General features: G+C 46.0%; 1 protein-coding gene across 1 annotated transcript in view; it reads right to left on the bottom strand.

Annotated features, from left to right (window-relative positions):
* The window catches only part of TG (thyroglobulin), a 231284-nt gene that overhangs the window by 124627 nt on the left and 79146 nt on the right, over positions 1-27511 (bottom strand). The window contains exons 28-35 of the mRNA XM_053558250.1: positions 26379-26444; positions 25558-25638; positions 24481-24618; positions 23093-23269; positions 21700-21811; positions 19707-19786; positions 18297-18440; positions 8668-8730 (exon numbers count right to left, since the gene is read on the bottom strand). Coding sequence (XP_053414225.1) covers positions 8668-8730; positions 18297-18440; positions 19707-19786; positions 21700-21811; positions 23093-23269; positions 24481-24618; positions 25558-25638; positions 26379-26444 — 861 coding nt within the window. The remainder of the gene's footprint in view (positions 1-8667; positions 8731-18296; positions 18441-19706; positions 19787-21699; positions 21812-23092; positions 23270-24480; positions 24619-25557; positions 25639-26378; positions 26445-27511) is intronic.

Below are 27511 nucleotides of genomic sequence, written 5' to 3'. Positions count from 1 at the left end.
TCCCTGACGGTCCAGCATCTGCTGAGTTTATGAGCTTGTGTTGTTAGTGAGTTTACCATCTTTTATGCTACTAAATTCAAAGACAATTAAAGGGAAATTCCTAACTAAGAAAAACCACATCCATGCAAGAAAACTTGGGTTTATGTTCCATGTGCTCATGACAAATTACTAAGTTTATCACCAGCAGAATTCTTGGTAGAAATTCAGGGCACAGATCGAATCTGACTTCTCTCTAAGAGACATCACCACCAACCTCCCCAAACACATGAAAGCTACCTGGAGATGGTGTGAGAATTGGGTTTCCTGAAAGCTTCTGAACTTCTCTTTCTTAAGTTACTGTGCACAATCCTGGGCAGCTGAGCAGCACTGCAGAAATTCCAAGGCACAGATGCACGTGGAAAACTGCTGTGAGCTGAACAAAGTGATTGCAGTACGGCGGAGGCCTCCCTCCAGTGACAAGCAAGGGCTGCAGAGGCCTGAAGGGAACTTGCTTAAGGAGTCCCGTGCCTCTCCAGTCCCTGCTTAGTGGAGCTGTTTATTGCCTCCTTGCCATGTGAGCTCGGGGCTGTGCTTATTGTGCTGAGCATTTTATAAGTATGACTTTACCCAAATCTCAACTTGTGGAGGTAGCTAATATCACAAATAACACCTTAAAGAAAGTGAGGCTCAGAACAGCTGGCTTAGGTCACACACGGAGCAAAGAGAGAACTGAATTGGAACTGAGTCCAGCAAAGTCTCTCCATGTCACAGCTTCAGCTTCTGCCAAGCTCCTGCAGCCTGCCTGCGGGTGAGCCATCACCACAACTGGGGTGGTGACGATGGGTAAACCACACCTTGAAGCACCACTGAGCCAATCCTCAGAATTACAAAAACAGAACAAGGGAAACTTGGAGGCCAGTTAAGCCAACCCCTCCCACAAGTGGAGTCTTCAGTGGACGTGTTCAGTGCTGGGGCCTCAGTGCCTGGTGCCTGCACAGAGTAAGTGCTCAGGAAATGTTTGTTGAACGAACAAGCAAGTGAATAAGGGGGAAGGGCAGCTGAGGCAGAGGGAACTGTAACTCGGCCTCAAACCCAGCATCTCCTCACAGACCAGCGGCTCCTTCCCGCATCAGTGGAGAAAAGTCAAGCTTTTTCACTTCCTCACTTTCCCCACTATCCCGAGGAGTCCAGATATCTGCCATTGCTGCAGCCCCAGTCTGCCAGTTCTACCAGGCCGCAGAGAGGCAGAGAAGAGACCCAGAGTCTGTCAGATGTGAGGCTGTGCCCAGAGCAAACTCATCTACACCAAATGCAGCAACGACAGTCACCCAGGTGACATGGTCCCTGGGAGATGGGGGTCCAGCCTGAGAGTGGAGCTGCCCATGCTGAGCACGGCCACTGCTAACTAGATGGTGATTTCGACCAATGGGGGGAAACACTGCACCAGCCAGCCGTGCTTTGCTTAAATTAAATGTTGTAAAGCACTGAGCAGGGTGATTGGCATAGTCATTCCATGAGTAAGGATTTTTATAATATATTGTTTTATGTGGTCACTAATAACTGGAAAGGGGAGAGGGAGAGGGAGAGGCTGGGTAATGAATGCAAAGTTACAGTAGGAGAGGAGGAACAATTTCTAGTCCTATGCTCCACATTCACCGAAGGACAAATACGGTTAACAGTTAATAACAATTTAGAGCAGTTGTCCCCAAATTTTTTGGCACCAGGAACTGGTTGCATGAAAGACAATTTTCCATGGACTAGAATCGGGGGAGCTCTGAGCTTGTTTTCCTGCAGCCAGACAGTCGCATCCTGTATTTGCAGCTGCTCCCCAGCGCTCACATCACCAGCTCAGATCCTCAGACATGAGACTCTCATCAGGAGCCACATGCCAGATCCCGGCCACATGCAGTTCACAGCGGGGCTCTCACAGCCACGAGAGCCTCATGCCGCTGCTGATGTGACAGGAGGTGGAGGTCAGGTGGTGATGGGAAGTGGAGTGGCCGTCACCTGCAGCTTCTCTCCTACTCTGTGGCCCAGTTCCTAATAGGCCACTGACCAGTAGCTACCAGTCTGCCCCCAGGATTTGGGGACCACAGATTTAGTGTCTATTTTCAAAAATCTAAAAAAGAAGGTTTTGAATGTTCACAACACAAGGAAATGATAAATGTTTGGGTGGTGGATATGCTAATTGTTGTGATTTAATCTTTTCACACTGTACTTAAGTATCACTCTGTATCTTACCAATATATGCAATTAGTATGTGTCAACTAAAATTAAAGGGAAAATCATATAACTACTAGCAAACTCTTTACCTCAATATAACTTACCTACTAAAACCTAAAAAAGTATGTCTGCATAATTTTATAGCTCTGCTTTAACCAGCTGCCCCCTTGGGAGAGTGGCTACATTTTATCTCTGCCTCAGTCTCCTCTGGGAATAGACAGGTTAGGGCCAGGGAATTGCTGCTGACAGCACCTGACCTCTCCCCAGCAGACTGTGCTGAGCATTGCGATTTATTTGCTCTTCCGCACAAGCCTGCCAGACGGATATTTCTCATCTTTCACCCCCGTTCTCATTTTACGGAGGCAAACAGGCGTCAAGAGGCTGAGCAATGTTGCCCAAGTTCTTGGTGAGCCAGGCAGATGGCTTCGAAGCCACGTGTGCGGCATGAGGCCACACTGCTTCTCTCACTTAGATAGAGCGCTCGCTTCCTGCCAGTGCTGACCTCTCCTAGGACCATGGGTCTTTGTCTCCAGCTTGATGAGAAACAGTAGCAGAAAGATCAAGTGATTTCCATCAACACACTGACACTGTGGAAAGCAAAACGCTGGGGCAGCACGGACAGAGCTGATTCTCTCCCACAGCATGGCCCAGAAGGCTGCTCACTACCATTTACATCTATCTGGATTCAGGGTTTGTCCCTGTCGCTCCTGGGGGGTGGGGAGGTTAGGAACAAGGCACCAAGACAGGGCAGACATGGACATGGTGTCCCCCCCCCCACACACACATGCCTCTGGCTGCAGCTCATCCCCAGCTGTGTCTACTGACAGCCTGTGAGGTGCCCAATGCTCCAGGGAACTCAAAGCCAAGGGCGGGGCCTTCCCCAAAGGGAATTTTGAAGTTTCTCAAGTGAAATGCATACAGGCTGATATTCTGTATTTCCCCTGGTTTCCAATCCCAGCACGAAAGGCTCAGTGGCTCACGCCTGTAATCCTAGCACTCTGGGAAGCCAAGGCAAGTAGATTGCTTGAACTCACGAGTTTTAGACCAGCCTAAACAAAAGCAAGACCTTCTCTACTAAAAATAAAAAATCTGAGGCAAGAGGATGGCGTGAGCCCAAGCGTTGGAGGTTGCTGTGAGCTAAGATTTTGCCACAGCACTCTACCCAGGGCAACAGCCTGAGACTCTGTCTCAACAAATAAAAATAAAATAAAATAAATTTACTTTAGAGGCACCTGTAAGGGAAGTTTTTCTGAACTGGTGAGTGGCAAGCTAAATGCCTCCTCCTGGGAGTAAGCATGGTTGGGGGTGAGGAGAGGACAGATAGTAGTTGTGGCCACACGGGCAGGCCACAGTGCTGGAGAAGACAGGTCACACTAACCCCCAGCAGCCTTTCTAGAGTGGTTCTAGGGGTCTGATGAGAAGAACGGAATTTTGCTGCCTGTCTGCCATGAATTTCGTGAATTTCATCTTTACTTTTCCCCTTACTTTTAAAAACACAGAATTTTTTCCCACAGAGAGTACAATTATACATTATACACAGATTATCCAAGGTCCTCATTTTCTCAAAATCTAGTTTGTCTGTCCACCAAGGCACCCCCACCATAGCACAAAGGGAAAGCTTTTGAATAGTTTTAAGGCTTGTTTTTCCACTGCCCTTCAAGGACTCACAGAATGCAAGACTCTAGCTTTTGGCCCCTGAGCCCACCAGGCCTGCCTCCTGCCCTGCTGGCCCGGAGACGCTGACCCGAGTGTATGTTCTCCTGTGTTCCTTGCTGATGCGTTTCTCTGTGCTTTAGCTCGTGCAGCTGTCTCTGCCTAGGACACCCCCCTTTCTCAACTATCCACCAAATGCATATTCATCCTGCAAGTCACAGTCGGGCCATGGTACATCTGGCGTCCTTTCCCTGCTTATCTGCGGTGAATTTGGTGGAGCCTTTTGTAGGATCCCGCGGGAGCCTAAAAACAACCCCACTGTGCAGTGGCCCTCGCCCAGCATTGCTCCCCCTAACTAGATTCTGAGCTCAAATCTTTGCGATCAAGACCTCCAAACACCAGCATAGTGCCTATTTGGGAACATAAGTGAAAATTCATAATAAATTATCTAAAAAGTGGCAGGCTTTTATGTATTCTTTGAATTGAGCTAAATTAAAATGAAAGATGATCTTGTTTTTCTTCACACACTACCCAATACTTGCCTGCCCTAGAGTTTGCTGACATATTTCTGCTCACTAACTCCCCTAGGAGATCTTCCCAAGATCTAATTCCAGCTAGAAGACTCCGAGTGCACATTTATTTCACAGGCTCCACACTTGAGTTAAAGTCTTTCTCCATCTTTATCATCACCCCACAGGAAGCCCTTGCCTGCCATGCTGAACCCTTTTCTCAGTACACCTGCTATTTCACGCCTCTGGGCCTTTGTACATATAAACCCTTATCTTTGCAAAGCCTTTCTAAAACTCATCTGTCTGATAAACTCCTGCTATCTTCAAACAAGCTAGTGTGTCAGAAGCCTTCTCTAGAAAAGCTGAGATGTGATGTCAAGAGTAAAACTTAGCACATACTGTGTACTCAAGATAGGCCTGTGAGATTTCAGAATTCACCTGCACCTCCACACCACCCTTATCGACCAATCAAAGCATCAGATTTTTCTTTGAATTAGACTTTGAATGGGTGCGTATACATACATGTGAATATGAGATACGAGGCCAAGAGCCCAGGTCTCCAGACAAGTCTGGACTCAAAAGTCCTTCTTTGCCAATTCATCCAGAAACTCGACCAAGTAACCTTATCTGACCTTGAGAAGGGCCCAACAGGTATGCGTTCAAATCCTAGCTTAGTCATTTAATCTCAGTCTCCTTATTTGACAAACAGACCATGTTATGACTGGTTTCTACAAATTAACTAATTTGTTGATGGTATATATTTAGTAAATATTTCCTTTTCTCCCTGAGTAGAATATGCACAAAGTTGAGTGTTTGCATATGCACAGTGAACACAAGCACTTCAGAATCTCACATTGACATATTAATACTGTGGAGGGTGAATTATGCCCTCTCTCTGATTCACGTCAAAGGAACATGCCCAAACTCTTAATGCCATTTTGGGGACTCCAAGCACAGATGGGATGTCATCTCTGACATCTCTCCTGCTTTTGAATCACTCTTGTCAAAGACACATTTAAAAGTACTGTGGCATCTCTACCCTTGGAGATATCTACTCAGATGCACAGACTGGGAAGTTGTGAAAGGAGGTGTTTAATGCTCTTATCTTTTTATTTCTTTTGTAGGTAATTCCAGTCCCAGCAATGTAAATATTTTGCAAAAACAGAGTGAAAGTATTATAAACTCACCCAAAGATGATTATGCTTTGGTATATATCATTAGCAGCAAGTATTTCACATCAAAGAACTCTCTACCTATACATTTAATAAATAATTTTTTAGTTATGACACTTAAGAATGTCAAGTATGTGATGATTCATGGCTGGTAGGTATGCAACTAGCCACAACTGTTTGAGACTAATTTGGTGATATAAATCTGGAGTCTTAAGATATAAATTTCTCAAAACCAGTAATTCCACTTTTGGAGGATCTGCCCCCAGAAAAGACTCTGGATTTTGGGAGAAGTTTTCAGTACCAAGATAGTCACTGTGATATTTTTAGTGATAAGAGTCATAAATAATCAAATGTCTAAGGATAGGGGAATGGGCAAGTGAACTGGTGGAGCAATGTGACAATAGCTCCTATTAACACTCCTCCATCCTTGCCTGTTTGTTCATCACCAGGTTGTGAGCAACCCGAGAGTAGGGACGGAGAAGATTGAATGATTGAATACACACCCATGCATGAGTGCATGGTTTAGAAAGACGTGCAACAGTTTGGAAATACACACATGATGCAGTGTTAGGCAACCAGAAAGTGCAACATTATAAATAAGATTATAATTATGTCAGACCATACCAAAAGCCTAAAAAAGATTGGAGGAAAATAAACAAAGGAACTAACTGACGTGAAATAACTTCTAAGTAACTATGTGGTTTTTCTTTTTGTATTTCTGCACTGGTTGAATTTTCTGTAACTTAACAGATACTACAACAGGATCTATCTCTTGAAGTTTGTGCCAAGACTAAATGCTTTGCGTGGTAATGAAAACAAAATGAGTTTTCATTAAACATTCAGAGGTTTTGAAATGTATTATATCATTGCCTTTTAATTAAACACTACCATTTATTCTCTTCATCTGCCAAGCCCTGCAATAGGAAGTAAAGGGATAAAAATGTCCATACCGACAAAGATAGCAAAAAAATAAAAAGAAAACAGAATGAGACTTCAGCAAATTTGTAAACGGGGAAGAGGATGGAGACGTGTTAAGTGAGCGGTGGAGAGGCGAAAGCAATGCACAGAGGCCGTAGCGGGCTGCCAGCGTGGCCCATGTTCCACAGGCCCGGGACGCCCAGAAGTGCAAGGTGCCTGGCAGGGAGGGGCGCCATATGGCTGACCACAGCAGGCAGCCAAACCCTTGGCACAGAGGTTGGCAATGTTAACAGGGAGCTGCTCGTACTTCTCACGGACTCTTCCGTGAGTCATACGTACATGGCCATAATAATTAAATACATACTTTTCTTGTTTCAACCCTAAATCTTGATTTTACCATATTTTAAGGATGAAGGAGAAAAACTGAAAAGGGGAATGATAAAAGAGAGCTAAGTGTTCCACTGTCAAGGCAAGAGCTTAAGAGTCGCTTCTAAGACCAACAAATGCAGAACGGCTTTATGTATGTACACACATTTATATGTACATACACATGCAGCTGTCCCTTGGACTCAGCTGGCATTGGTTCCAGCACCCACCCATCCTTGGACACCAGAATCCACGGACGTGCAAGCCCCTAACATAAAATGCCATAGTGCTTACGTATAACTTACGCACCTTCTCCCGCATACCTCGGACCGTGTCTGATTGTTTATAAACGCCTGATACAATGCCTACACATTGCTTCATTGACACGATTCAACATAGTACTTGGCGGCAAATTCAAGTTTTGCCTTTTGGAACTTTGAGGAATTCTTTTTCTGAATATTTTTGATTCAGGGTTGGTTGAATCCACAGGTGTGAACGAAACTCACAGATATAAAAGGCTGACTGTAATTCAGAAACATGGAGGCCAAGAAGAGAAAAAAATAACTAAAAAAGTTGAAAGTGGTGGCAGGTGGGTAGAGGTGAGACAGGGCTAGTAGGTTTTATTTTCTGTTTTTTTTTTTTTTTTAAGTATAAATTGGGGGCGGGGAGGAGGTTATTTTAACCATTTGTATCTTATCTTGATAAAATTCAAAATCAATTTTGACTAAAGTCTGGCTAGGTTATATATGATCTGTTTGGTTTTGTGTGTCCTAATTTCTAAGGCCCACCTCTGCCGTCCACGTCATGGCAATGACAACACCAGCCACACGATACCTGAGGACGTTAATACACCTGATGATATAGGTAAAGTGCCTGGCACGGACATTTTCCATAGAATGCTCAAAGAATTACATAAGTATATGTATATGTATGTGTATGTATATAAACAGTCTCCAAAGCGAGCTATTGTAATTGAGTCAAGGAAACTGATAATGTGGGTTGAGGACATTTTTATACTTTTAGCCACAGCCATGGCCTTAAATAATTCCCTCCTACATGAGCTGTATTCTGGCTCTCCAGCCAGGGCTGTAATGACAGATGTCTAGGGCCCCTCAGACATCATGTCACAGGACAGGAATTAGCATGGCTTGGCCTCTTGGCTGGCAGTGTCTGGACTCAGGACAAGCAGAAGAGGTGACGCTTCAGTGAGACCCACGCTGCCCTGCAGCCCTCCCGGCTCACCCCCTCCAGGTCACCCAGACATCCCCACTGTGCCAGTCTCCCTGCACTTCCTGCTACCTCATGTGGTGAGGTCCGTGCGACCCACAGGAGGAAGTGCAGACTGCGTCCTGACTCCTGGGCTCCTGCCACCAACCCCGGCTGGGGCTGCCTCCTTAAATGTCACAGTGTGTATGGTAACTGTGGTCCCAACTCTTTTGCACCCATGAAGAGCTGATATCTTTCACGTTGGGGACACATACGCTACCATTCTTGATGTTGCTCCACGACTGTGTACATTTAGTCACAACTGGACAGGGCGAAACAGGCCTTAGAAGGAAAATTGAGAGAAGTGGGTCTTAAGGCCACTTCACCTCCCATCAGCTGCATTATTTGAGCAAATCATTTAATTTACATGAGTCAGTTTCCTCATCTGTAAAGTGGGCTCATGGCTGGTAATTTGCCCTAAGTATGCTGTGTACAATCCATAGGAGCTGGAATTAACGAATGTGCGTGTGCTGTCAAAGCTACAAAGTACAGAGAAAAGCAAGAGAGAAGAGGAGACGGGAGAGAGAGCAGACCAATGAGGTGGTACTCTCCTAAGAGAGAGTGAAAGGCAATGAACTTACCTTTCTCTGTGAGGGAAGGCAGAGCAACCGAAGGGCAAAAGCTGGGAGCAGGGTTTTGAGTGACTGAAAAGAAGAAAAAGGCAGCTTTTTAGTTCTTTTCTATGCCTCAATATCATTGAGTTCTGAAGGCACTAACAGAGGTACAAGAAGGTGATTATGACTTGGACCTGGACCACCCCGTATCAGTCAGGATGGGCCAGGTTATGCTGAAGTAACAACCCCAGCACCGCGGTCGCTGCACACAGTAAAGGGTCCCCTCCCTCTTGCTGCATGCCTACTCATACATCCGGGGGTTCTGTTCTAAATCTTTCTCCCTCAAGGTCCAGGCTGAACAAGGCTTCTTCTTGCCCCCGGCTTCAACAACTGCCAGAGCAGGGCAAAGTGAATGCAGCAAATTTCAACCTTGTCCATACAGTTCTGCCTTGAAGTGACACACATCCCTTCTGCTCCTGTGACATTGAACAAAGCTAGGAGTGAGGTCAGGGGTAAGGAGGTGCCGGAAACATGAGGCAAACAACACAGATGCCTGCTGCCAGCACTTATAGATTCTGAGAACTTGAACAAGATCCTTAGCTATTCTGGGCCTCCACATCTGTACAATGGAAATAGTACTACCCTCCTCGAGAATTACTGTGGGATTATATAAAGTATTGCATTTGTCAGCATGCCAGACATACGGCACAAGCTCAAGAAACATCGCCCACTACCAGCAGGCAGCAGGACACAGTGGCCAGCCTGGGGTAGGCAGGCAGACCTGGATTTGAACCTTGATATAGCACTTGGAAGCAGTGTGCAGGGACAAGTTATTTAATATCTTCTACCCCCAGTTTCCGCATTGGCAAAATGAGGATACTATAAAAATTAAACAAGAAACTATTCCTAGCCAGGATGTGATACGTATGTGCAAATTGTCCTCTTCTCTTTCCTCTTCCTCTTCTGAACACATCTAAGTCTTCAAAGCCTCATTACTCTTTTCTCTCCCAATGGCCCAAACTGGAACTATGCACAGGATGTCCCCCCTTCACTGGCAGCTGCAGTCCAGGGTGGGGGCTCTGGGGTCAGTGTCCAGGGCAAGATTGGTTTGGCCACTTTCCTGCTGTGTGATCTTGAGCAGATGACTAAACCTCTCTGACCTCAGTTTCCTTATCTATAAAATGGAGGTGATAATGGCAGCTCTCTCGGGCCTGTGAGGGTCAGGTGAATGGATACATGTGCGCTTCTGGCGTGCAGGAAGCGCTCAGCTAGCCCATCGTCCCCTCTTACCACTGCTTTCACACAGGCAGACTAGCACATGTGTCTCATCACTGTGTGTCCATGAAAAGCCTCAGGTCTGAGTCCTGCTCTATTCTAGTCCCCTCACGTCCACAGCCTCCCCCACCATCTTCACTGTGCTTGGAGACACCAGAATCCAGCCTCTCTGGGTCCCAAGCTATCAGCTGTGTGGTGTCTTCACCTGCCTGCAAGCACCTGCAACCACGGTGCTCTGCTAAGGCACTAACTCAAGCTCCGGCAGATGTTGGAATCACACAGAGGGCGCTGCAGCCCACACCTCGCTGGGGGCTGGGATGGCCTGACATTTCTATCCAACTCCCCAGAGATATGATGCTGCCCAGCTCAGGCCTCTGTCACCCCACATTCTGAGAGCTCCTTGCATAACATTCTTCATTACTGGTAACTACCCCCATGCTCCACTGTCCTCAGCTGGCCAGCCTGACACTTGTCACCTTGTTTCATTGTCATTTGTTTAAAATGTCTGTTCTTCCTGAAAGAGAAAATCGGAACAAGGCTCCTGAGAGTATAATCTTCAGAAAACAATTTGTCTCACTATATCAAGGACATTCAAATGTCCTTGCCCCTGAAAACAGTAAAGCATCTTCTGGAGATTTACTTTGAAATTCAAAGCAAGCTTTTTTGCAAAGGAAACATTTTCCAATACTCCCAGAAATCTGGAAACTATATCCATGTCTGACGTTCTGAAAATGGCCAAATGGGCTCTAGTGCACCCCCTGGGTTTACAATGTCATGGTCTCTCTTCCACAGAGCACTGTCATGGAGTGCTGCTGCTGAGGCTTCCCTGGCTTTCTCTCACCCACTATCACTGAGAAAAAGTAATACATGTTACTAGCCAGTGGGTGGGGCCTTTGTCACCGTACAGGACCAAGCTGAACCCTGAGGATTCCCAGCTTCTGGGCTCCCCAGGGCACTGGAAATCTCCACACCCTCAGTCCCTAGAAGGACTAAAAACTCCCCTGGAGACCCTCCTATTGCCAATCTCACTGTGTAGCCTTAGGCAGTTGCTCAGTTACAACTGTTAAACGATTTCTGGGATTCATGTAACAGTGTACTGAGGCCAACTCGTGCAGGCTTTCAAGGAGGGTGCATGGCCCCTGCCCAACCCTACTTTCAGCAGTGCCAGGTTTGGTAGATTGCAATCCACCATCGTGGGAATATTTGCACCATGGAATGTGGAAAACACTTGTGATATCTAATATAGTGAAAAATAGACATTTAGTCATCCTCCCAGTTCCTGCACAGAACTCCTGAATCCCTTGTATTTCCTGAGTGACAGGAGTGATAGAAACATTTTTGATTATAATATTTTATCTTAGTCACTGGTTTTTATCACTAGAGCTACTGAGACTCTTGGGATTCCTGCAGTGAAAAATAATTCTCTTTGTTTGCAAATGAGATGTCTGGTGTGGGGGGTGGCTAGATAGCTTCAAAATGGGGGTTACTTGCCACAAAGACCAAGGCATGATAAGAGAGTTTGAACTTTTAGCCTTGTCCTCAACCTCTAAGAAAGGGAGAAGGGCGAGAGATTAAGCTGCTTTGCCAATGGCCAGTGACTTAATCACCATACGGAAATAACAGAACCTCTATAACCCCCCCAGGGAAAGTTTCTGAGTCAGTGAACCTGTAGAGGTTCTGGGAGAGCAGTGCTCCCAGAGAGGGCAGGAAGCTTGGCCCAGCCCCCAGCACTGCACTTCCCTTCCACTTGGCTCTTCCTGAGTTACATACCTTATAATTAACTGGCAATAGTAACTATTTCCCTGAGTCCCATGAGCTGCTCTAATAAATTATCAAGCTCAAGGTGGGAATCATAGGAACCCCCAATTAACTTACAGCCACTTGGTCAGAAGTACAGGGGGCCCAGGACTTGTGATTTGCATCTGAAGTGGGGGGCAGTGTTGTGGGACTGAGCTCTTAACCTATGGGGTCTGACTCTAATCCAGGTATTAGTGTCAGAATGAATTGAACAGAATCATTGGACACCAAGTTAATGTCTAGGGAGTTGGAGAATTGGCAGATATGGGGAGAATAAACCCACATATTTGGTGTCAGAAGTAAAAAGTAGCTCTTGTCCCTACTTTCTCCAGTTGTAAAATATTTGCCAGCAAGCACTGAATTGGGGGAGCAATAGGCCCCACCTCACCAAATTGTTAGGGAATTAAATGAAGTATTGCATGGAACACCACTTCCCTCATGCCTGGAGCAGACTGTGCTTAGGGGAAGGTAGAGGCTGTCGATATGATAGGAATGGTGATAAAGAATGGATTGTACAGTGAACTGCCCCCTATAAGTGTGAGTTTCAGAGAGGGATATGTGGGTTTCAGAGAGGCCTAACTAGAACAACTTGTCATTTCCCTTCAGGCTCTGTTGCTGCGTCTAGAACTGCAGCAAGGCCCAAATGCGTTTACTCAGCAGAAGAGAGGAACTGTGAGGTTTGTTATTTTAGAAGTCACTCTTGACTTTGTAAACAAACCAAGAACCCTGCCCCACAGCTGCGGGCAGGATGGGCAGTCCTAGTTTAGTTCTCTCTGAAGAACAGAAGGTATCAATGCCCCAGAGGCCTTCCCCTTCCAAGAAGCCCCAGGCTCTGGGGCACTGCTTGACCTCAGAGCAGCCCCCTTGGTGCCCCTACGCTTCCATTCTTGTCCTCTGAAGGTTGAGCATGTTTCCTATTGCCAGGAAGGGGTTCACAAAGCCTCATTTGCATGCACCACTGCTCAGCCTGAGCCTCTAAGGCTCTGTGCGAAGACATGGGGACCTTTCTGCTCTCTTGAGGATAGCAAAGACAGAAGGCCCAGGGCTGCTGGCTCTTTGGACTCCTCTCTTGGTGCGCCTGCTCTGGGTGTGTGCCTTGCTCCTCCCAGATGCTGACTTAGCTTGTCCTTTGTTCTGTGAACACACCCAATCGTCCCTGCTCAGGTCTCTCCCTCTGAGGCTATGAAGGTGCCAGGGCAAGAGCCTGCCCAGCTCGCCCCAGCTGCTGCCTACTGTGAGGCATAGGCCACTGCTCCCATACCCAGTTCCCCTGCATCTATGTCCAGATTTCCCCTGAGTCACTTTTGCAGAATTTCCTGTTCCCCTTTCATACTCTGAAGGAGCACCCCACCGCCAGCCAACCCTGGGATCCTACCCCAGTAACACAAGCCACACTGCTAAGTGGTTCTCTGACTACAGAGAGAGAGATTACCTCCTCGGGATGAGAGGAACTTCACCCCCTTCAGGAGTGGGTGAGCAAATCCACACGAGGACAGTGCTTTGGAGCTGCAGAAGGCACACAGTGAGTGCCTAAGAGAGGTTCACTTTTTTCCACGTCTGCTGCCTGAGCCAGACCATTCACCCTCCTCAGGTAGGGACTTCAACCCCACCTGCCTTATAAACACCAGTTCCTGATCCTCTCAGAATCAGGGGCAGTTTCTCAGAACAGGGGAGCTAGGATTAATGGGTTCAGGTAATCACTCAATACAGACGTTGCTACACTGAATGAGCAAACCCTAGATATGAGGCAAGGCCCAAGTGCACTGTTAAAATCCTCCATCAGAACTTCTTTGTAAAAATGTGTAGATTAAACATAAATCCTAAGCCCCCCTCCAGTTGACTGAACAGAGACCCTCTTGCCAAGAAGACCCTAAAAAAACTTTAAAACTGAGCTCCTGGACAGGAAGAGAAGGGAGGTCAGACGTACATCATTATACCAGCTCCGTCTTGGAGCTTAGACACACAGACCAGCATTATGTTAAAGGAGAGATCATAAGACTAACAGAACAGACCCTTCGTAACAATAAGATACTAAATTATTAACAGGGCCTCGGGCCAGGCAAGGCCACAGTTAAAGCACATCTGCAGGCCATCGGTTCACTTAATAGAGCTCTCGAGTGGGTATGTTGTGTCTTGTCCAGGATTAGCAGACTCAAGTTAAAAATATTTCAAGCTTTTAGATAGAGCTTTGTTTATTTATTTATTTTTTTTAACTAATGCAATCAAAGCATCTCTGAACCTACCTATAGCCTGTAAGCCCAGGCTTCAAGAGGTTTCAGCTTTTCAGGCCAAACCAATGTATGCCTTCCATATATTGACTTGTAATTTTTCCCTGAAATTCCTGTCTATCTATATTGTAAAAATCCAAACTATAATCTGACCACCGGGCCACTTGCTCAAGGCTTCTTGGACTTAGGGGCCACTGGACTAGGCTTATACATTGGCTCAGAATAAACCCCTTTAAATTATTTTACAGAGGTTTTTTTTTTTTTTTTACTCATTTGTAAATGCACATCTTCTGCCTCAGAGATGAAGGTGGTCATCTTGGCAAGCAAGGCCAGACCCAGCAGCTGTTCCTCCCTAAACCCCTCCCTAGACCATAGAGGTCGTTTCCTACCATTATGTATGTGATTTGCTAACACAAAGACAAGAGTGCGGAAAAGTAAAGACACTGTCAGCGTCAGTGATGGAGTTTTGCAATAGTATACTGCTGTGGTTTTGTCTGCTAGAGAAAGTAGAATCCAAGACCATACTCAGCTAGTATGTTTGGCTCAAAATATGCCATGAATCAAAAGATTTTGTATAATTTTGTCCTGGCCAACATGACCCAACTGAATAAAATTGCCCTGTTTATTAGCTCAGTCTCCTGAAGTTACATTCCTTTTCTCTGCCTACGTCTTAGGGGGAGATAATCCAGAGGGTCTTAAGACTTACTCCTTTGCCCACTACTGATGAAGACAACTGTGTGGCGAGTCCCGTCACATCACGTTGTCACTACCCCCTGACAGCCAAACTTCTGCCTCTAGCTCTGACAAGGGAACCGCAGAACCACGCTCCAGAGTACATGCACCCCGAGGTGTTTCCTACCTGGGGGCACCAACGGAGGAATGAGCGGCTGAGGCGACTGTAGTTTTCTCTCGCCCCCCGTGCCCCCTCACTGAAAGCAGGTGGTGCCAGCTCTGCACCAACAGGTGGAGGAGACTACAGGAGTGAGGCCTCGGCGCCAAAAAGAGGACGCAGAGGAACCCCCAGCAACAGACCCCCACATCCCTTCTGGGGTTCAGTGTTTGTCCCCTCCAAAATGTATGTGGAGATCAAATTGCCATTGTGACAGTGTTAATGGGGAGACCTTTAAGAGGTGATTGGGCTTATGAGGGCTCTGCCCTCCTGCGTGGGATTGATTGGTTATCAAGGATGAGCTCAGCTCCTTTCTCTGCCTTGCCCTTCCACCTTTGTCCATGGGATGAAGAAGCAAAAAGGCCACTGCCAGATGTTGGCATCTTGACGTTGGACTTGCCAGCCTCCAGAACTGCGAGCCAATAAATTTATGTTTACTATAAATGACTTAGCCTGTGGCATTCTGTTATGACAGCCCAAAATAAACCAGGACACCTCCCAGGGAGAATCACTCTCTCTCTACTGTGTCCCCATGGCACTTTATTGATCAGACTGTTTTAGCCTTCATCTTTTCTGCTGTGTGGAATCACCTGTCCTCATGCTGTCCTCACTAGGCTGTGAGCAACCAAGGAAAACAACTCCAGCTCATAAACCCCACTTTCCCCAGTGCTCAGCACAGTGTGTGGCCCAAAAGAGATGCTCAGTGAAGCTTTAAAACTTGTGATGAGAGAGACCGAGCAAGAGAATGGTTTATTTCTTTACAGTCTATTCCTCCTCCTTAGACTGTCCATGCCTGGAAAATAGTAACCACATCTTATTTGCACCTAAATAAGATGTGATTTAGAGTCACAAATACTTGGGTTCAAATTCTAACTCTGTAATCTACCTGCTGTGTAACCTTGGGTAGGTGATTTTACCCCCCTGAGCCTCTATTTCCTCATCTGACATGGCTGTGAGCATAAAATAAGATGATGCTTACAAAGTGCTTGGCATCCAGCCAGGCACATGGTAAGAGCCCAATACAGAGAGGCTGGATTCCTAACGCCAGAGTGCCCAGGCATATCTGATGCTCAGTCCATATCTGTTGAGTGAGAGCCTCTCTGTCAATGTTTAATTCCCTGTCCTGCAGTTTCTGGTCAAAACTCCTGAATCCCCAGACTGACCTCACAGAACAGATGTTGGAGAAAGTCTGTGGTCTAGGGAATCAGATGAAGAGAAACAGAACAGTTAAAGCAAGTTGGGACAACAAGTACCTCGGGTTATTTTCCTTGCCAACCCCTGTCAAAATGTCCTAATACTCTGGTCTGATTCCCATAATACTTCTGAACAAATTAATTACTCTCTAAGCTTCTTTTTACCCAACTCTTCCATGAATAGTATGAAAATGGAAAATGACATTTTGCAGACTTTGGCAAAGGGAGAAGGTGACAAGACAGATGGGGCAAGGAGGCCCTGAGAGGTGAGAGTTCAGTTCCGAAACCCTGCAAATACCCAAGGCTCACATCAGGTCTCCTTCAGGCCAGAGTCCTAGGCAGGCATGTTCTCCCTGCCCCTGTGCGTTAAAGAAGGGAAACTCGTATATATGGAAAATTCTTCCCTAAATAGAAACCTAACTGAGGCTATCTCATTATACAACCCTCGTGTTTTTCCAAAAAATAATTCAAGATGTTAAAATAAAATAAAAATTCAACAGAGTAAACTCAGATCAAATCACAGGGTGCTGCAAGTGGACATGAGCGGGAAGATTCCATGCAGCCTGGGAATGGAATCTTCAAACAATCAACAACTTCGAAGCAGTCCAACGGGAAGGAAGGATGCACATGGGGCCAGTCGACTCGGGAGCAGGGGCTGAGGGCCAGATTCTGGCCAGGAGCCCCGTCTGGACCTTTCAGGTTAGGCCTGGCCCCGGAACAAGAGGCCAAACCACCAGCTGGTTTGGTTTGTTAATTTATTAGTCTTTTTCTGTCTAATTTATTAGTCAATTTCTTGTTAGTTAATGGAGTTGAGGGGAAAACTGGTCATTCAAGGCGTTTAATTATTTTCATATCTAGTCGCTTACGGGATACTGAAGACCTGCCAGGAGGCAACATGGTAAAAGGGAAGAATGTAAGTTTGGGATCACCTGATCTGGGCTTGCAACATGACTCTGCTTCTCACTAGCCACACCCTTCTCATCTTAAGGTAGAATACTACCTACTCCATGCAGGTATCACCAGTATCAAATGACATGACCCATCCACGTTGTGTGTCTGGCATATAGTAGGAACATGGAGAGTGTCTGTTCTCTTTGCCTACTTTGGGCAAAATGTTATATTGGGTCCAAGATTCCTTTCATAATAGACACTGCATGGCTCTAGTTTCTTGGGAAAGTACCAAGCAAGGCCAGTACCCTTCCATGTTTACCCTGAAACTAAGGAGGAAGCCACTAGTCAGAGAGGTTGGAAACACTAAAGTTCAGCTCAGCCTCTCCATGTGACTCTTCCTAAGCTAGCAATGCTTTTAATCTTTCGGGATTTGGGATATCTTTGTGATTTTGCTTCTGGGACACAGAAAGGATGTCTAATTTCCATAGTAATGCCGTGCCAGAGACACTCAAGAAGTAAGAGATGACAGGACCACAGTGATTCTTGCTTACTTATTTTACTAAGGGAGCAACTAGGTGAGTGGTGTGGAGTTCCTAAGGACAGATCAGTAGATGACAGAGTTGGGAATATACTAATGTCTACTTATCTGAGTCCAGTAGCTTCTCTGCCATACCGTGAAGGCCATTCACTCATTCCTTCACTGATTTTGAGTTGAGCTTCTAAAATGTGCCAGGATATAATCCCCAGGCATACTTTAAGGACCCACATCGGGCCAATACTGTCTTGGCCCTGAAATCTTTACACTACGTGCATCGTCAAACACATATCAGTTGTTCCCTTTTCCCTCCCCGAGATGGCCATGTACTCCATTGTCCTGATGAATTATCAAGGTGAGAAAAACAACAAACCTGGCAGGGTCTATCCTGTTGATTCTGCCTTTCCAGCAACAGAATCTTCTCTATTTTGATAAGCCTTCCCAACACTAGTTCACACAGTCTTATTGGAACGGTCAAGCTACCCCACCCTCCCGCTAGCAGTGGGTGTACTCAGAGCCCAAGCAGGCCCAATTCTCTCACAACAACCAAACCCTGTGCAGCAGATCGGTGGCAACAGTAGCACACTAAGGAAGCTGTCTGTTCTTGCTAAATGCATCCGTGGAGCTGGTTCATGCCCATCTTTTCTGAGGCCTACTTGGTCATCTTTCCTTCAAGGCAATAGGCAGTCCTTGCCTATTCTGTTTAAATTAAACAGAATCAGTTTCTGTTGTTTGCACCAAATGAATCCTGACTAATGTACTTCCCAATCCAAGGACATGGCCTTCATGCCTGGCTGCGAAATAGTCAACTAAAGCTGCCCACACAGCTGTCAGGGTGAGCTACTTACTGGGCTTCTGGTACCAGCCGAAGGGATAGGTGCGAACTTCAATGTCAGGAGAGCCACAGTCCAAAATTCTCCAGGCTCCACCGTTCTCCTCACTGCACATCTGAAGTCCCAAGCTGTTTAGAGTGAGGCACACCACCTCTCCTCCTGGGCAGAAAATAGCCAGGACCAGGAACGCCAGCATGATGGAAGGTGCAGATGGAGTGAGAGAAAGCCTGCCGTCACTGGGGTGCAATGTCGTATTTTAGGTACCAACTCAGCCACTGCTAAGAAACCTGGGACCTGACCTAGGAGCACAGGGGTAGAGGCAGCTCATACTCATTGAGCGCCTCCCGCATGCCCAGGGCTGCACTGGGCTCCACTGTGTCATTTCATTGCATCCTCCCACGACCCCAGGAAGAAGGTAGCATTTGCATCCCTATGTAGAGATGAGGGAACTGAGGCTTAGAGAGATTAATGACTTGTCTAGAATCACAACACTAGTAAGGGACTGAACAAAGTTTTGGGTTTTTTGTTTTTTGTTGGTTTTTTTTTTTTGGTTTTTGTTTTATTTATTTATTTTTTTAGAGACAGAGTCTCACTTTATCACCTTCAGTAGAGTGCTGTGGCATCACAGCTCGCAGCAACCTCCAACTCCTGGGCTTAAGCGATTCTCTTGCCTCAGCCTCCCAAGTGGCTGGGACTACTGGCGCCTGGCACAATGCCCGGCTATTTTTTTGTTGCAGTTTGGCCGGGGCCGGGTTCAAATCCACCATCCTTGGTATATGAGGCTGGTGCCTTACCCACTGAGCCACAGGCACCATCCTGGTTTTTGTTTTAGACAGAGTCTTACTTTGTCAGTCACACTTTGTAGAGTGCTATGTCATCAGAGCTCACAGAAACCTCAAACTCTTGGGCTCAAGTGAGGCTCCTGCCTCAATTTTTTATTTTTATTTTTTATAGTATAGACGAGGCTCATTCTTGCTCAGGCTGGTCTTGAATTCCTGAGCTCAAGCAATCCATCTGCCTTGGCCTCTCAGAGTGCTAGGATTACAGGCATGAGTCACCATGCCCATGCTGAACCAAGTTTTAAATCTATCATGTGAATAGATCCAAAGTTCACTCCACCAAGCTGCCTGACCTATGGCCTGAAAGATGAACAGAATACAGCTCAGTGGAGTGTGTGGAAGGAAGGAAGTTTGGTCACGTAGAATTTCCTGCGTAAAGCTGACCACCACTGGCCTAGGAGCCATGTCCCAGCTGTCACAATTATCAGCCACTTCCCTCTCTAAGCCCCAGTTCCTTATCTGTGAATGAGGATCACTCCTCCTTACCCCCAACAGGAGATGCTGAGGGTTACATAAGATCACAGCCGTGAATGCTCTTTGTAAACTGTGAAGTGCTATACACGGGGCCAGTGAGTATGTTTCTTACCTTTTAACTGGGAAACATTTAGAAAGCCAAAGCCCGTGCAGCATGGGTCCGCATCGCATAGGCGTTCACATTCAAAGAACCTGGCGCAAAGAGAGAGAGAGCAGCCTGAAGGCTCCTCTTCGTAGCCCTGGTCCTCAAAGGCTGCAGTCATTCTTACTTTTGGGGACCAGCACTTTTTGTGACCTCCTAAATTGGGGGTGCTTTGGCCAATGTGCATGGGTAGATTCCTAACTTTTCTCAGGAGTGTTGCCTTGGTACCCCTCATTCATTCACACATTCATTCATTACGCACACATTCTGCACCTACTATGTGCCAGGCACTGAGCCCAGCACACCCAAATGCTGATTGTGCTCCTACAGTCCTTTCAGGTGAATAGGAAGTCTCCAGTTTGAATTCTGGGAAAAGGAAAACCCAGTAAGGAAATCATTTCTAGAAAGGAAGAGGTCAGGGTGACTCAGACCGGGGCCTGTGGAGGATGCAGGGACTGAGCCTGTGCTCTCTGTAGCGTCACCTCCTCCTCACTGCAAGCCTGGACTCTCTAGTCCCACCCTGTGAATGCATTTCTGCTTTCTGGATCGGCCCACCCAGGCGCTCTCTCGGGACCCACCGTGCACACCCATTCAACGTAGCTACTAGACCCCATCTTCTAGGACCAGTCAGGGCCAATCCTCCTGCCCTTACCACAGGTCCTAGTCTGACCACTCATCCTAACACCTGAGAGCTTTCTCAGCCCCTTCTTGGTGTGGGGACCCTGAGTTGCTCGCATCTCTCTCCTTCCTTGAACCCATCAAGTCCCAGCAGCTGAAGCATTTATCTGCAGGCAGCTTCTCCCGTGACGGCTGCATCTTTGCCCTGATGCCCAAGAGCCACCTCCCTGCCCTTCTCTCTCCCAGGGCCCTGCCCACCTTCCCACCTGCCACTTTCTTCTCTTTCCTTGGAGACTCCTTGCTAAGCTCCATCCTGGGTCGGGCATATTCTCAGCGGAGCACCCTCCCCTGAGCTCACATGCACGGTGTTGCTTCCCTAGTTCCCACCCTAGTTCCATAGTCAGGCTGCTCCCCGGCCCTAACCCTCCTTCTTTTCCACACAACGTTGTCCAGCCAGATCTCAAGACCGACTCACCATGGCATGCTACCTCCATTTTCAAACGTAGATCTTAAACACAGCAACATGATTCAGTGTAATAATTCAACAACACTTTATAGAGCGATATAATTCATGCATGAATGACTCTTGAATATTAAAGTAAAAAAAAAAAAGATCACCAGGGGACACATCCTTTAAAGTTCAGATTCTTGAACCTAACCCCAGAAAATGATGAGTCAGCAGGCTCAGACCAGGACCCAAGAATGGGTTCATAAAAAAGATGCTCTCCTGGGGATTCTGAAGGGCAAGTGTAAAACAGCTAGATACAATTAAGAAAACAAATAAATAATAAAGTAAGTGTTTAAAATGATAATTATAACAAATAAAAAGCCTATGGTTCTATTAAAAGTTCAGACTTAAAGTCTGAATACAGCAGGCTGAGGCTTTGAGGAGCAAGTCATGTTATGCTCGATAATTTTTGTAAGTTGTCAGAATGTAGCTCATCATATCTCTGTGCCATCAATCAACCAGAGGTTTAAGCTAAATTTTATGTTTAATATAAACATATAAACAAAAAAAGCCAAGGTTCTTTTTGATATGGTTACCTCCTTATTATACTTTTCCCTCTTATCTTTGAGATTTATAGTTTTTTTTTCATAAAAAGTTTGTTTGTTTGTTTGTTTTTAAGAGATGAGGGTCTTGCAATATTGCCCAGGCTGAACTTAACTTGTGGGCTTAAGTCATCCTCCTGCCTTAGCCTCCCCAGGAGCTGGGACTACAGGTGCACACCATCACACCTGGACATATTTTTTTAATGCTTCTGCCTTGATTTGTTATTGCATCGCCTTCTTTAAGGAAAAAGAAGGGGATTAATAATAAAAAGTAGGGATGGTAGAAGTGGCTTACCCACTAGAGATGGTTTTTTCAGACATAGGTTCCTTATTTCTGATGGAAATCCCTTTCAGTTTCTGGAATGGCAGGCGAGTGTAAAAGTTCTTCACTTTATCTTCCAGTATCACTACACAAAGGAAAAAAGAAATGGTATTACTTAGAGAAAGATTTGCTGTATCCAGCAAGATGTGAGGACAAAGGAGGACAATCTGGACTGAAAGTTTCCAAGTCAAGGTGGCACATTAAAATCATTGCTGACTCTCAGCTCCCATCCCAAATCTCACCAAAACAACTGCAAAGAGGTTCTTGTAAAGGCCTAAACTCATAAAGACAAGGAGAATAAGAGAGGGGGCATACAAAAAAGATTTTGAAACTAGAAAGCATATAGAGGAATAAAATTTGTTAATAGACCTAAAGCTGGCTCAAGTTTTCTGTGGGAAGAACCAAAAAGCAACTCAGTGTGCCTTTAGCATCCCACAGGGTTTAAGCACTGGCTGCTTATGGTTGGGAGTGCAGGGAGCCTAAAACAGAAAGACTGGCTAAGAAATATCGTTAAGTAGCATGAAGAAGTGGACAGCTGCCCCCTGCCTGCCATGGAAGAAGGTGGAAGTTCCATTCTCTGGAGGGTATCTCTTGGGTGCTTTAGGCAGAGTGTATATTATAACACTGTACTGAAGACAGCACGTTCTTTCGAGTCAGTCCACACAGCGAGTGCTGAGGCTTCCCTACCATCCAGCCTTATCTGATACCTAAACCACTAGCAGCCAGATTTATGCCCCACGGCCAGGTAATACCCATATAAGGGATACCCTTATTTTTCCAAAAATACCCTTATTATTCTGAAAATACCCATATTTTTTCCTAAAAATACCCATATAAGGGATCTACCAAAGGGTTGCCCAACTGGGTGATAACCAGAGAACTCTAAAGTCAAGAAGCTCCTACCACATAGTCAGAGCTGCCCACTCAGCTGCGGGCCCCTCTGATGTTTGGGTGGCAAAACAGGTCACCAGAAATCTGAGAAAGGCTGCCAGCAACAAAGGTAGGACAGTGAATGCAGGGGGACAACTTCTGGAGAAAAGAGAGTTTGTACGGGGTGGAAAAAACTCCGGAAAAATGGCATTCTTAATGTCCTTAGAAAAACCACCTTCTATCTTGTTACAGTCACTGTTGCTAATCCTCTGTGACTTACGGTCACATGGACTGATATGTGCGTTCACAGGAGCCAGATTCTAGAGCAAGATAATTCTCTATATCAACCTGATGCATTTCTGAATGGTGTCACATTTCTACAAGGAGCATGAGTGACTTTACTTTTTTTAAAAAGACGTTAATCTGGATATTTCTAAAACCACAGAGCCAGCAGCCCACTGGAAATGAGGTTTATGCAGATCCACTTAGCACACACCTTTCTTTTGGAACAGGACCTTCGGTTCATGGGGCAGGACCAGTCTGCAGCCCTGGGCACTGGACTCCACGGTATTGTCACAAATCTGGGCCTCTGGGTAGAGGGTGCAGGTGAAGTACAAGGGTGCAGTCTCTGTTACCTCTGCGAGCTGACAGAAAGAGGCCTCCTGCACACAACCTATGGCAAGAGATCAGTTGTTTTTAGTTCTTAGGGGACCCTATAAGGAGAATTAGCCTCACAGGATTCTCTGGGGAAAAAATACTTGGCAGGGACCCAAGAAGCCATGACCACTCAGTCTGGAAGGCCTGTGAAAAAATGCTGAGCTCTACTAGCTGCAGGTGGGTGGTCTGTATAGCCTTGAATCAAGGCAGAGTGAAATGAGGTGAGCGGCAAGCCTCACATTCAGTAATATGAGAAGTGAAAGGACAAAATTCCATTGGGTCTAATCACAACCATTTCAGAGACAATTAAGATCTGCAGACCAAAGTCCATAGGGCTATTACATCTGTGAACTCTGTGAATAATCTCCCCTGCCACCAGGCCCTGGTAAGTCTCTGCCTCTAGCATACATGAGCTCAAAGGGTAAGACACACGGTGGAATCTTGTTTTTGGTGGTAGGTGTTTTTCATCCCTAAAGTCAAACACAAGGCTTAGAACATAATGTATGTTCAATAACTGATGGATGGATGTATAGACAGATGGATGGATGAATGGATGGATAGATGAATGGAAGAATGGATAGAAGAATGGATGGACAGTTGGGCAGACAAATGGATGGATGGATGGATGAGAAGGTGGATGAATGGATAGGTGGGTGGCTGAGTGGATGGGTGGATGGATGGATAGATGGAAGGATGGATGGATGGACAGATGATGGATAGATGGAAGGATGGATAGATGGATGGATGGAAGGACAGATGGATGGATGGAAGGAAGGATGGATGGATGGATAGATGGGAGGATGGATGGATGGATGGATGTAAGGATTGAAGGACGAATGGATGAATGGATGAATGGATGAATGGATGGAAGGATGGATGGGTGGATGAATGAGTAGGTGGATGAATGGATAGGTGGGTGGATGGCTGGCTGGATGGATGGACGGACAATGGAAGGATGGACAGAAAGAAGGACAGATGGAAGGATGGATGGATGGGCCGAAGGATAGGTGATAGGTTCTGGGAGCAGAGTAGAGATTAACTGCACTGTGAACTTCTTGAAGAGAGGGATTATGTTCTATCTTTCTTCTATGTGACCCATGGTATGAGGAGTGCAGCGATTCCCAAGTTGCACCACTGAGTTTGATCTGATGTTTCTCAGGAGTTGTTAAATAGTCCTGTTACACCGGGGTCTGGAGAAAAAAGGGTGGAGGGTCTCAGGATACTTACGAGAAAGGCACCAGAGGTTTGCCTGCTGGGCTGAAAACAGGTGCTTGAAAAGCCAGTGCTGCTGTCTAGCCAGAGATTGGTTTCCATTGACTATGACCCGAGCAAGGTCCACAGAGGAGAAGAGTTCGGTTGTCAAACCTGAAAAAGAAGGAGTCAATTTCATTCACCCATATCTCTGTAAAGTGAACATGAGAAAGACAAAAGAAGAAAAAACAGACAGAAAGAGACAGAGTCAGAGATAGAGACAGAAACATTTTTAGGCTCAATGAGGCCAGACAAGGTTTAAAGTCAGTAGAACTGGGAATCTGCTTGGGCAGAAAATTTTCAGAAGACCCTAGAAAATCCTAAAAATTATGGAATTGCAAAATCTTAAGAATCTTGGTTTGGAAGAAACTTTGGGGACCACCTGGTCCACCTTTTCACCCAACACGAGATTTTTCTCCTTGGGATTTCTGGCTGATATGCCCACAGCCCTGGGTGGCATATCCGTGCCAAACACAGCAGCCCACCGTATCATTAGGGAGTTGTAGAATCAAGCCCATCTGTTTGTAACTTTCAACTATGGACCCTCCTGTCTCCTGAAGCCAGATGGGAGCCCAACATCTTTCGCTTGAACCCAGAAGCTGAGGCCACAGCACTGTAGCCTGGACAACAGAGTGAGATTCCGTCTCATTAAAAAAAAAAAAAAAAAATTCTCACATACAGCTCATTCATTAACAGTTTCAGAATATTTACATTTGATTTACACTTTTCAGGCATAAGTGAAGCACTTGAAACACTGACCACAGACAGATGAATCTTGTTTTTTAATAGTTTTTTTTTTTTTTCTGGCTTTGTTATCATGGCTGTTTTATTTTGACAGTGGTAGATTTGCAATGATTCTTCCTTCCTTTCTGTCCAGCTACCCACATGAGGAGCAGCTCATATTTCCGAGAGGGTAATCGGGTTAGATGTTGAGAGGGGAGTCTGTGCAGAACGGAGTGACGTGAATGGGTCTATTCACTGATTAGACCTTGGTACCGTCATCTTGTCTCCAAGATGAACACCTGCATGTATGCAAAGGTCTGAGGTTGGTACCTGATTGTGCTGGAGAAGGTGGCCTCAGTACCATGTCTCTTCCACATTCCAGAGAGTCAGGCCGCGACCCCATGTCAGAATCTAGGAAGAAATAGAGGAGGGTGGTTGTAACCTTGGGGGGGACGGGTCGTACTCCTCTGGTCAGCAAAATGATATCAGCAGTGTGGGACATTCCCCTGGTCCACAGCCAGGTACTTGAGACAAGGTACCAAATAGAGCCCTCAGCATAGGTCTGCACTCTTTGGCTTTTTTATGAAACATCAGCCAATCTCCCAATAATAGATCTGTCATTGCCCCATATATTAAAAACTGAAGGAGGAGGAACAAGAAGACAGGAAGTGCCAAATGTTTGCTTGGCCTGACCCTCCTGTTTTGTCCTACCCTTCCCCATGGTCCTTGGCAGCATGACTCTTTAAACTGGAGTTCACGGTGCTACATGCCCAGGGGCCTGTCCCTGAACCCAGAGCCCTGAGCCCCGAGCCCCAGAGAGAGGCACATGGGGCTGAACAGCTGGCAGATGCCTCCTGCATTTGGGATGGCTCAGAACTCCCCACCTGGTAACAAGGGTGGCTTGTGGTCACTGAACTTTATCACACAGGAATCGAGTGCTTTCTCCCTCCATCCCTTCTTGAGTTTCTTAGTGTTTTATGAGATGAGGGCATGAGACCCTCTTTTTCCACAGAGAGCACACACTTGACAAGTAAATCTCTGCACATTTCCCTATGGAGGACAGGAGTCCCCTGCAAATGACAGGTGGGGCCAGACAATCTTATGCAGTCAGTGTCTTGTTAGAGCCCCACCCCTTCCACCATGGAGCTCACCTTTCCAGAGATAAACTTGCTGGAAACGGGCAAAGGTGTCTTGGGATCCTGGCAGTGGCATCAGACCTGCAAAGGAAGGTGTTTATTTTTGGGAGCTTCAGGGTACTGCCTCTGGATACCCCCCATTACCACAACTGTCCCATTCCCCCCACATTGGCCTCTCCTGGGCTTGAGAACTCTGTCTCCCATAGAAATGTAACCCAAAAGTTTTTGGAGCCCTATTCCAGCTCTCTGGCACAAAACCAGAGCTGGTCAAGTTCAGTGTCGCACTTAGAGCACCAAAGGTATTTCTTTGGTGAGTGATTCTTGACATAGAAGAACATAGGGAATTGGAGATTAGCTTACAAAGGATACCAGAGAGCTGTGCTAGTTTTCCACATCATATAACTCCTTGGACACTTTTACTTCATTGGCAAAAAGGGGTGGTAATTGTGAATCTGGGAATACTGTACATAAACTGTCTTCCTGAGTCCTCAACATTTGATATGTAACCAATTTTTGGCAACTATTTATTATCAATATCCAATTTTCCTTCCCTTTCTTTAAAGAACCCACTTCTATACCACCTGGATGTGACTGGATTTGCCACACCATTTCTAGACGGTCAGTGTTGCCTTTGAGTTCCTTCCAATTAATTCCCTTGTGACCTAGAAGGCTGAGGGCACCTCTCAGACAGCAGAGTCTAGAGCCAAACAGCCCCCCATGCTGCAGGAGGTGCTCACAGCCTATCAAGATGTGATCAAATTTTATTTTTGTTATTTTTAAGAGGCAGTTATTGATAAGCAGTTATTATCATTTATACAAATCTACAATGAACACCTTTCCTACATTACCTAATTTCAATCTCACAAGTATGCTATAAAGTAAGGTCCCCAATTTCCAGGTGAAGGAATCAAAGCCAAGTGGGGTTGATGCCAGACTTTAAAGTCACCCATTTGGCTCTAAATCCCATGTTCTTTCTTACCCACCACACCAAGAGAGGATGACACACAGTCATGCACTGCTCAGCAACAGAGATATATTCTAAGAAACTCAACATTGTCATATGCACTTATGAATCTGGATGGTATAGACACGTGTACGTTTTTTATGTATTTCGTCACGGAAAAAAAATATCCCAGCACCATCACTGA

This window comes from Nycticebus coucang, chromosome 13 (genome assembly GCF_027406575.1).
Source record: "Nycticebus coucang isolate mNycCou1 chromosome 13, mNycCou1.pri, whole genome shotgun sequence".
Classification (NCBI taxonomy): Eukaryota; Metazoa; Chordata; class Mammalia; order Primates; family Lorisidae; genus Nycticebus; species Nycticebus coucang.
This window is presented reverse-complemented; position numbering and strand designations above follow the sequence as displayed.